This window comes from Notothenia coriiceps, unplaced genomic scaffold, assembly GCF_000735185.1.
Source record: "Notothenia coriiceps isolate Sejong01 unplaced genomic scaffold, NC01 NC01_scaffold00000339, whole genome shotgun sequence".
Lineage (NCBI taxonomy): Eukaryota > Metazoa > Chordata > Actinopteri > Perciformes > Nototheniidae > Notothenia > Notothenia coriiceps.
In genome coordinates, this window is record NW_011333040.1 from 2330443 (window position 1) to 2342307 (window position 11865).

Genomic DNA, 11865 nt, shown 5'->3' on the forward strand with positions numbered 1-11865 from the left:
TTCTATGGAGTGTAAGCAGAGGTCTGAGGTAGAGGTTAAGACAGTAAATAGGTGGGGATGAGAGAGGGGTGATGGAGGGAGCGTGACAGTGTTAATTACAGCAATGAGTGCATTCTTACCAAGCTGAGCCGGTGTGATTAAGACTGGATGTCAAGGGAAACGCTCCCCATTGATCCACTGCCAGTAGAGACCATCTATTCTTTCATTACTGCAACCAGCTTGTTAATTAGAAATCAATCTTTCCCCTCTGCTCTATGACGCCCCCCCTCCACACCACTGTGTCACTCCCCTTCCAGCCAAACATTTATACTCAAAAGCAATGGAGGCACTTCAAGACTTTGACTAATGTCAGTAGTTTTTCACTTAGTTGGCCATAATCTGTCATTTTCACGCCAAGAAAGAGCAGGGAGCGGAGAGCAAAAAAGTGAGGCACAATATCCTGCCTTCCTTTCCAGCTCCCAGGACGTCTTTCAGCTCTTTAAGGAATTTGCCAAACTCTATTATTGCTTCAAGACTGAGCACTGAATTCAAATGTGCTTGCTGAACAACATTTATCATGTTGCCTTTCAATAGCATCTTTGTTCAATTGCATATTTTTAGGATCAGTGAGAGACCAGTATCGTTTTTCTGTAGAAAACTAAATCAGACCGACAACAAGGCTTATGGCTCATTTATATCCAATGGATTAGGGATGTTTGACATCATAATAGTTTTTACTATAGCTATTACTTTTTGCATAAGTTGACCTACGTACAATACTTGTTATATGATAATGTGAATGAAGGAAAAACAAGTTCTGTAAAATAAATTCCACACAAAAAAAAACAGTTATGTCCTAAATTGTACTTGCTTTATTGATGGGTCATATAGTATAAAGTCTATCTGTAGTCTTCTGTTTAATAAGTGATGTTTTAATGAAAATGTTTTTCAAGCAGGAAAGAGGGTGTGAAGAGTTGCTGAAAGGACAGACAGAGTGTGGATGTAAATGTTACCCCTGTGTAAAGTGACGTCTCAGTTATTCATATTAGAGCCATCATATCTGGTATTCTGGGAATTGGTAAGGACTGCTACTTCACACATCCTGAGTCTGCGTTTTGCTCTGTGTAAGTGCACATTCAGCATATAAGCGTCTGCATACAGTCGTAGGCACAAGGGAGAGCAGCTGTTTGATTTTACAAAAAGATAGGTGAGTCCAGATGTTTCTGGGCAGCAGGCATTTAAAGCTAGGAGCAGACGCTTTTATGCTACAGGCACATATAGATGGACTCATTTGCAGACAAAATGTGTGTCGTATAAGTAAAAAACAATATATTTTTATTTGTATTGCTCATTTTCATTATTTTGGTCGTGGCAATATCCAAATGAAACCATAGCACTTTCAAGGACTCGTAAGAATGTAAAAAATGATATTTCAAAGTCCATCCATGTAAGGACTTGTTTGAACACTATTAACAATTACAGTCTAAAAGTGAGCACCATGTATTTTACTTTTCACGAGGCTGAAACAGTTCAAAAGTCCAGGTTTGGTTCTCTGATAAAAACTGCAGTTTGAAGTGTCAGCGCGTGTGGATGGCTAAGAGGAGGGCAGGTGCACCTGGCGCTAACTCACTCGCCTATTCTCTCTCATCTCGTAAACCTGAGTGAGCCTGGAAAATACAATGTTGGAAATACAGGGATGGAATTTCAGCAAAGAAAAAAAACTGTTTTTTATATATTGCATTTCTTAGTACAGTACACTATGACATTAAAGTATTAACTTTTGGGGCTATTTCATCTCAGTTGGAAATAATTCAAAAGAAGCGCTGTGAGTCATTTTAATAAAACATGACTGAGTAGCTCCAAGATATTGACATTTATTAAGTTTGGTCTATTCGTCTCCTTGTATGCGGGGAAAGGTTCATGTTGTATACCATCAAAAACAGCCTATTTCAGCTAAACCAATGATAGACTAGATTCCCTCTCTGTGCAGATGAGTACTCCTGTACTGTAAACATTTTATCTCTGAAGGGGCGGCACAGGTTTTGACCAGTTGAAACGCTATTAAACAGCATATTTGGTTTACAACAAAACTTTTGTATATTAAAACGGCACCATTGCTGGATGGTTAGTTAAATGTAATGGCATTCTTTTTGTATGATGATGGTAGTAAAGGAATGAAGACAGACATCTTCTGTGTGTTTAGAACCAAATGATGCTGCTTTTCGATTTCTCATGTACGTAAAAGTTGTATCTTACTTCCTTCATTTTATCTATCACTTTGCGTCTTTTATTGACTTAATAACATGCACACAGGTAAGAACAGAGATCTAATGACAGAGATTTGGTGCTCAGTTTCATTTAAGATATTGGATACAATGGATATTGGATTGATCTTGGCCATTGTGCTGAACAACTCCAGTTATCAGGTTAGTTTTAGGATTGTCTCTAAGATTGTTGAAATAATTGTTCTGCAGTTTTGTTATTATGATAAGGTATACAAATCCTCCCTCTGCGAGCTTTTTTACTGAAGGTTTGTAGGTATCGAGTGGTTGTTCAAAGGATGTGACTTCTATGGCCAGGTCGGTCAAACTGGACTGACAGGGGGTCACTCTGGTTGACATAGACCTTTGTCCCTCATCCTTTTCCTGGTCTCAAGTCTCAAGGCCTGGCTGTGACAGATGCCTTCCGGTCATGGCTCTACAGCTGTGGAGAAGGTCGGGGTGGGCTGTTCATGGCGGTCAGGACAGACCAGCTGTGGGAAGGGGGTGAAGGTCGTGTAGGCTGGCGTCCCTGAGTGGGACACAGCAGCCAGGCGGGTTATATAGCTTGTGGTTGACAGCTTGGCACTCATTACCTCCTTTCTGTTTCCTATCAGGGCAGCTCCCGATGGAGAAGCTGAGATTGAAAGGGGGTTATGCAACAGTGCCGGTCCATATCCAATGTCTGCATTGGTCTGTGTGTACTTTCACAGCTGGCCTGCTGGTTGGCTCTGTGTTTTATTGTCTTTCTGTGCAAGTGCGTGTGATGAGACGTTTCTCTTAACACATGTTGATGGATGTGTGTAGTGTCTGTCTCAAGCTAGCAGCATAGATTTCAATTGATATTAAGTGTGTGTGTGTGTGTGTGTGTGTGTGTGTGTGTGTGTGTGTGTGTGTGTGTGTGTGTGTGTGTGTGTGTGTGTGTGTGTGTGTGTGTGTGTGTGTGTGTGTGTGTGTGTGTGTGTGTGTGTGTCTGTCCTGTGAGGAGTTGTGGTTTGGGCCTTTCCCCAGTTGTTGAGGCTGACTGGGCTTTTAATGTTTTCCTACATTCCTTTGATTTTCCCTGCAAGGGGAAGCCGTATTCAGTGTCTCATCTCAGTAACCTGCGTAGCTTCACATTAAAGTGGTTTATGTTCTCATGTTAAACACTTTGTCTTGTAATTGTGATTAAGCATGTTGTTGCGTATGGCTCTGGTAGGTTGAGGTACATGCTTTGCTTGTCATGGTTGTATGGCTGAAGCCTTTTCTCTGTCTGCAGAACACATGGTGTTGATCATAAGGACAGCTCACTCTCCAGTCCTGGCAGCCATTAGGCAACAGAGGGAAAGAATGACAGTGTTCCTGAACCTTATTACAATGTAACCCTTTACAGCAACCACCAATTATGCTTATTGATATTCCCTTTATGCTGAATGTTTGGTAAATCTAATAAATAATATCTAGTTCATCTCTGAGTAATAATTCAGGATGTGGTTGCTTGTTGCTTCAAGTCATGGTTATTTTCTTACCAAATTGGCTTTAGTCTCATGTGTACAGTACATATTTACTACCCTTTTTTCCCTTCTATCAACATTGAACAAGATGAGATCCATATAACAGACCCTGAACCTGTCGAAACTTATTTAAATTCTCATAGCAGGGATCTGAACTTTGATAGGATGTGGGGGCTGTTTGAGGTCTTTGTACAATGAACCGATGAATAATGTTGAAAGCCCAGAGAGATGACTTTCTATCAAAGCCACTTACAGGTAAAGAGAAAAGCCTTTGAGTTGTCACAGTGTGATGTGCTTCTTTTTCTAGCACATCCCTGATTTGGAGTTGTTCATCAGTGAAAGAGCCTTTCTAGTGGTGTTGCTTGTAAATCAAATGTCCACTTCTTGGTACATTTCTGAGAAAAATAGCATACTAGTATGTTGTGTGCAGCGTAGTATAACTGACAGAACATTTGCAAATGGTTCTAACCCAGATATTAAGTTATGTTTATCCTCTAATATTCTCTGGAGACACCTCTGCTTGTTTTCAAGTATGTGACACACAGGCTAATATGAATGCAAACAGACACACATAGATTGAATGGTATGAGAGCAGCACAATGAAGTGTGATTCTGAAGCAGATTATGCGTGAGGAACAGGATGTTTGTGACAGAACTGCCTCTTCACTCCTGTTTTTCTCCACGGCTGTTGCAGGGGTGAAGCCAAGTTAGGGAGGCTTGAAGGCTTCAACTCCCTCCTCGGTAAACGGAGAATAACTTTAACAAAACTGGACTCAGTACAAGAACAGGCTACACATTATGATCTTTGGCAGTGATCATGAAAGGATCTGTAAACTGTTCCCAAGAGATTCATTGTTTTCATGCAACCATTTTTTAGAGACGTTGCTGTTGCGAAGACCTGTAGAAGCTCAGTGTCTGAGGTTATCTGTGATGGAGTGCTTCACAGCAGCAGATGGCAGTGCCAGCAGGCCAGGATGGTGCCAGGAGGTTACGCAATGGAATGATGCCTCGAAGACCTGACTGAAACACCACATGACACATATATGTGTAGAAACACACTTCCCACTCAATCTTCTGAAACTGTAGAGAGACATTCATACCTTTTGAGATTCAGTTTGTCTTCATCCTCTTTAACTTGTGTTAAGTTTAAAGGATCAGTCTTTCCCCTCCTTATCAGAGGACATAGAGGCATATCCTTCACGGTGTCATGCTCAGGTGACTGACAGTTTGAACCATTTCAGCAAGCTCAGAGTGAAGTGGCACCCCGACGCTGGCATGGCCACAGCAACAGATGGACATATAGCTTCCCCATGGTCTGGCCTCCATTTCCTGGGCCTCTCTGGGGCACGTGAGTCTGCCAGTGGGATATGGGTCAGATGGTCGGCTATCTTTGACCAGACCTTTGCCAGGAAAACCTCCACCCTTTTGGAAACCAAAAGAGCACCCTCCTGCTTCACTGGAGGACAAAAAAGGGGATTTCATTGATAATATTTTCTTTTTTTTTATATTTTCTTTTTTTTAATATTTTCTTTTTTTAGAATACAGCATTTTGAAGGATTTGCCTAGCTATGTGGCTACTACTACTTCATGCTTTGACAGATGACAATATTTTCTTTACTCTCTATAAGTGAGGTCTGGCAAATGTTGTCTTTTCAACCTCCTTGTGTAACCATGATTTTTTAGTCTTGGGGCATTTTAAATAAGGGGTATTAAATGCAAGTGGACAAGGCTGAGATGTAAATCCTGTCTTCTCTCAGAGCTTCCTGTCCAGCTCCAGTTTTGTTCCTCACCATGCTGTTTTCTAAGAATGAACACATGCCTCCAAGTGTTGCCTACCACACGCAGACCCTGCTTTGGTTTACCTGAAGGAGACATTATCAATGCTTTTAGGATGCCACTCAGCCTTATTTGTATGTGCCTGATATGATTGCTGACCCAGCATACACTCTAGTCTTTTCTCACAGTTTAATAAACCCGCTTTCTTCTCAAGAAAATTGTCTGAAACCGTCTTTTAATCATGGCTGCTCTGTGCATGTAAATAAATAAAGATACAACCAGAAAAAAAACAGATTTCCTGTCTACCTCAGGTGTTCTCATTTCTAAATGCAACAGCACATCTGTTTTTGGAATTAGTTTAAAACCCCTACCAAAAAACCCAAAACCTTGTTTGTACCATGTTAAGGATGCTTTTGCAGTGTTTAGAATGAGGGAATGCAAACCTGTAGAAAATATGGCGGAAAAATTGAACAAACAAAATCAAGCCAAGATTTGTTGGTACAAAAAAGTAGCATGCTGTTGTGCACATAAATAAACATAAATGGAAATATAGGCATTGCAATCAACTGGCAATTATTTGTGATCTTATTTTTGCTCAATAGATTGTCACAGAATATTAATTTTCCATTACTGATTAGTCGTTGCTGTCTGTATTCTGTGTGTGTGTTCTTGAGCACTGAAAGACTTGTAAGCAAAGCGTGTGTGTTTTGTTGCGTTGTGTAGTGCGCTGTGCCTTAACATTACTCCTGGTGGATCCACAGAAGTGAAGAAAGCCCCAGGCCCATCAATAGTTGAGTAGGAGCACGGTTGTGTGTGTCTGTAATGAGGCATACCACATCGCATCATCAATATTACATGCCGGCTTCAGGCCAGGGGATGTGCTCTATAGTGTGTTCAAGTGTAAAGTATGAGTGTGTGCGTGTGTGAGTGCTATGCATATAGTGTAATGAGCGCTTTTGGAAGAACTGAGTCAGGTGCACTACAGACAGCAGACTTGTCCAGGAGCATGGAGAGGTCCTGATGGGGAGTTGTGAAGTGGGAGGGAGGGAGAAACAAGGTGCCTGTAGGTGCACCTGACTCCTCTAGAGCTCTGGGTCTTCAACACATCAGGAACAGCTGCAACCTCCACATGTTACTCTGCCCCCGCCCAACCCATCCCCCAATACCAAACCTTGCAATCAGACAAACAGAGTTAACAATAATATATTTTAAGTATATATTTGTTTGGAATTGTGCATTTTCCTCTTAAACCTCAGAATCTGCATTATCAATATTTCAGAGACTCATACAATTATAGTTTATAAAAGTCCCCTATTATTTGCAATGGATTGTCATGCATGTTTTTACCACACTCCATGATTCATAGTTAAAGTATAAGTGTCTTTTAAGTCTTATTGCAGAAAAAGCCTGAAACTCTCTCCAGATGTTTGGAAAAATTATCTAGTGTAACACCCGGTGTGTTTATATATGAAGTAACCATGCGGAAGCTCACACACACAGAACCTGCTAATGTGTAGAACGAGCGTTGGTAATAAAGTTCACCCACATTCTCTCCTCATGGCTTTCATCCCCCTTGGCCAAGTGAACAGTACTCAGAAAGAAATGAAGTATGGACAAGAATTTTAAAGACTACCATCAAAGGCCGCCAGCCTCTTCCTTTAGATCTGTGTGTGTGTGTGTGTGTGTGTGTGTGTGTGTGTGTGTGTGTGTGTGTGTGTGTGTGTGTGTGTGTGTGTGTGTGTGTGTGTGTGTGTGTTTGTACAACCTCATGTGTGTGAAAAGTAGCCCCACAGGTGATTGGATCTAATCTCATCTGATTGGCTCATCCGTCTGTTGCGTTCCACAGGCAATGAAGGCAGGGGCGTTAGAGGCCAGTCTAAATAATTTAGATCTTGGATTTGTATTGATCAGGTAGCGCTGCTCTCTGCGGGCCACTCCACTACTACCTATCTCTTCATCCCTCTTCACCCCTGCTCGTGTTTTTCGATTGTAACCTTGTACCCCACGCTTTGCCTCCCCTTTCACTCTTTCTCCCCATCAAGTTCCACATCAAACGGAGTGCAAGCACACCACTGTGAGGGAGCAGAGAATGCATGAGAAGGGTGTAGATGCAGGAAAGTGCAGAAGAGAGCATTTTTTTACCACTGCTGGGAGAAAGGTGTAAGCGGTGGGTAGAGAAAAATAGATTATGAAGGCAGGAAAAGTGTGTGTGTGTTGTAGCCCATATGCAAGTGTCTGTGCAGAGTAATGGAGTGTGTGTAACCTTGGTGATGCATGTCAGTGGAAATGCAGAAATTAGCGTATTGTATGTACTGAGGCTGGTGAAGCCCGGTTCAACTTAATGCATTAAATCCAGTCCATTACTCCATTAAATACAGCATCATGCCATGGCCTTGGATCAATACAACATCATGTAAACACTGATAGCCTGTCCTACCACACTCTGGGATGGATGTGTTGAATAGATAATGTATTCTGGGAAGCAAAAATAGCATAAAAGAGGAGATGTATGTTCAGCATGAACATGATAATTGCTTGTTTGAATGGAAAGGCCTGCATTCTGTTGGTATTGTAGTGTGAGAGGTGCACTGAGCAACATGGATTGAATGTGATAATGTTTCTGTTGCCAAGCAAAATATCCGTCTTTTGCACAATAGAGCTTTTTGAACACGCTGTACATGCTGATAGAATTTGGCAGTGCTGACAAAAAAACAGGAATACAGAGAAATGACTTGTTGCTCACACAGAGATATTTATACCAAAGAGAAATATTTGCAAATAATTGAGTCTTTGTAAAATCATTATTTTGAGATAGTACAATATTCTGTCAACAGGTGTAATTCATTTTCAGGTGTCCAGTAGGTGATTGAAACAAAGGCATAGACTATATACATTATGAAATCAAGTGTGAACCATATTCTTAGATCGTAATGTGGTCTTAAAAAAATATTCAAACAGAGCAGCCTTACATGTGTGTCATTTACTGTAGTATGTGTTGTTCCAAATAGCATGTAAAAACAGAATTAGTGGCAAAGCTTGGTGTCTTTGGATATGATAAGGAGACCGGAGGGATGAATTATTGAGGTTTTGATATGGAGGAGAGGCGGGACTGGAGCAGAGAGCTTAAGTCGAGGTGTAGCACTTCCAATATACACAGAAACATGCAGAACATACACATTCAGACACACATAAATGCTGGGCGCCAATGCGAGAGCGTGTTAATGGAGTCACCCAGACAGACAGGCAGTGGGCCACACACTCTGCTCTTCCCACATTGAAACACACAAAGCCCAAAAGAATGAACGCCCTGAGAACCAGACCGACATTTTGCTATTCCTACACAAAAACACACCAACGCCGCGGGTGTCTCCTCCTTTCCCCATCCACTTTTCACCCAAAAGCAAGGGGATTCCAGGGTCAGGAAATAACAATGCCTTCATGTTTCCCCCATGCAAAAGGATTGTTTTCCCCAAAGTGTAAAAGTGTATTTTTATGGGAGTGTGTTTTCCTTTGAGCCACAGACAGTTCCCCTATGCTCTGATCTGTCTGGCTGGAAGCAGTCCAGTGGCTGAGCGCCTTCCTCCAGTGATGTAGCTGGCTCTGTGGTCCCGTCACTCAGGGCCTTTGTTTACAGGGTAGATCGATAGTTAACTTGCTGCCGGATACACTAAGCTGTGAATCTGTACAGCTGTGTAATAGACCTCTGGCAGTTTTCTGCTCTTCTGCTGTTTACAATGACCTGTGATGAATAGAGGCTTAGCGAGAGTATCAGGGTTCCAGCCAATTAGCTCATCATTCTCTCCTTATATGGTTGTCAATAGGGACAGGCTTCAATTAAAGCACTGTGATTTGTTCAGGATGAGTTAGATTACTTTCATGAGCCGTGTGACAAACAGTGATTTAATTATAATGGTTTGTTTGACTTTAAAATTGAATCAAGCCTTCATTTAGCAGGCTCCTATGTGTGTATGTGTGTGGGTGTGACATTGTTGCTCGTGCTTTAACACCTGCTTGCCCATCTGTACGCGTTCCTCTCCTCCTGCAGGGCGTTCGGTCTCATTGGCCTCCCAGTTAATGGTCACTTTATATTTACATGTGGTAACACCTGAGCTCTTTGCTCATTAGCAGCAGGGCGTCAGGGAGATGTGAATACACTTCCACACTTCCTGTCCACATGCATGTTCGTCACACCCACTACTTATTTGTGTTGCTTGCAAACAAAGTGTGAACATTAGTGCTGCACAATTTAGAAAAAATAACTAATTGGGATTATTTCTGACTGATATTGCAATTGCTATATGATTTGAAGGAATGATACATTTTGAACAATTATTCACATCATTATTGAAAAATATATGAAATGACAATAAGTCTGTAGAATACTAGACTTTTCTGCAGCACCACAATACTGAATTCAGAATTATATTTGCCAAATATTGCGCTTCATTTTCATTTGTGATTTTGATAAAACCTTGATTAATAATGCAGTCTTTGTGAAACTCACTTTGACATCTTTGTCACCTTTTAATGGAAACATTAACGTTTATTTATATTCTTGCGAGTTATAAAAACTTGTGAAAATATGTTATATTATGTATTAGATCTCATCATTTACATTTGTGACATAACAAACTGTTTCAAAGCTTGACAACAATGTTAAATATCTTATTTGTTCTGTCTCAACAGTAACCATCTCCACCAGTGTGTCCTTCGACGGCCTGCTGGTGACCGGCCTCTACACCTCCACACCGGTCCAGTCCGCTCCCATCCCGGCTCCAGCGGCCTTCGGCTTTGGTGAGTCTTCATCAGATACCATTGTCGACTTTTTCAATGGTTTCCTCATACATCCTACTCGTGCCAATACAAGCCTTTAATTAAATCCTCAACTCAGCTTGCATTTTAGCACAAACAAACTCTCAGATAATCTAAATAGTATCTTAGTGCTGGGACTAAGGAGTATTACAGTGAGCACGACCCAGCTCAGTTATCCACATCCGTTCCCAGAATGAGCATGAGACCACTTCCCCACTCCTGTTGTGACAGGCTGTGATGGATGAGGAGTGGGGATGATGTGACTATGTGTTTGGCCAAATTCGTTTTCATTGATGCTTGAGAGAAGAAAAACAGAATACTGAATATAAGATGAGGAAAGGACATTGGAGAACAAAGCAGCACAAGTATGTGAAGCCTCTGGGAGACAAAACCCAACTTCAAATAACAAGGCAGAGAATATTTATGATCAACAGGTCAGCTGGTCAGATGTTGAGCTGCAGATACAGTTGCATTGCATTCGGTTGTATACTGTGTCATTGCAATAGTAAGAAGTTATCCACGGATATTGGTTTTCAAAAACTATTAAGGATTTGGATTTCTCTTTAGATTATTGTTGTTTTGCTACAACAAAGGTAAACTCCTCATGATATGCTAGTATTTGTGTTGTCATATTACAGTTTGCATACCCTTATCAGCCTTTTTTCTTTTAAATCCTCTGCGAGTGTAGCAGTTTGTTATATGTCAAGTTAAATCTAGTCTTAAAACAGTGTTGACAAGTACAGTATGATGAGGGTTTTTGTCTCAGATTAAGTGTTTTCGGATGTTGCCCCTGTGTGCAGGGGTTGGGCCTCTCTTGGGGAGATGGACCGGCCATAAAGAGGTCCTTAGAGAGCGGGGCTGCTGGCCCAGAGCTGCTGCCCAGCGGGCTCACTTATCCTGACTAACTCCACTGTTCTTTAGACGCTGACTTCAGCCCGGCCAGGGCAGCTCTCCACTCTTGGCAGCCCTGTGCGCTGGGGAGGAATCCAAGCAAGGATTGCGTCACCTTTGCTTCACTCTTATTAATGTGAAAACGTTTATGAGAAAGCCTGCACAGACTGATAGGCAGCAGCTTGTTGAACTGTGAGTTTCTGCATGGTGTGTGTTTAAATAAGTCTGCAAAGCCTTCCACTACAGTATGTGTAATCTGCTAAGCAGCGGTGCTGTCCAGGTTTCACAGCGACAGTCACTCGGCCCGTCCTCAGCTGAAGAGCTCTCTGCTCCGATTCTCCTGCATCCTCGCTCAGTGTTGGCTGCTGGAGTCCATGGAGTTACATACTCAGTCAGGAAGGAGAAACAGAGAGGTGATTCTTTACTGCTGCTCAAGTCCTCTTCTAAGTGCCCATGGTGGGACTGTTGTCTATGACACGTTAAGTTTAGCTTTATTTCATTTCTGCACGCAAGATCATGAGGATTTTCACAAGAGACCTACGCAGCCTGGCTTTTCTGCTGATCACTGTCCATAGCAGGGGGTCACATCTGGGGAGGCTCTTCAGCTTTGGGAGGGCTGGGGAGGGATGCTCCAAGAGAGAGAAGAAGAGGGAGTT

At 41.9% G+C, this 11865-nt stretch overlaps 1 protein-coding gene across 1 annotated transcript in view; it reads left to right on the top strand.

Annotated features, from left to right (window-relative positions):
• LOC104950072 (reelin) overlaps positions 1-11865 on the top strand; it is a 93087-nt gene that overhangs the window by 8323 nt on the left and 72899 nt on the right. Inside the window, exon 2 of the mRNA XM_010776528.1 lies at positions 10193-10300. Within this exon, the coding sequence (XP_010774830.1) occupies positions 10193-10300 (108 nt within the window). The remainder of the gene's footprint in view (positions 1-10192; positions 10301-11865) is intronic.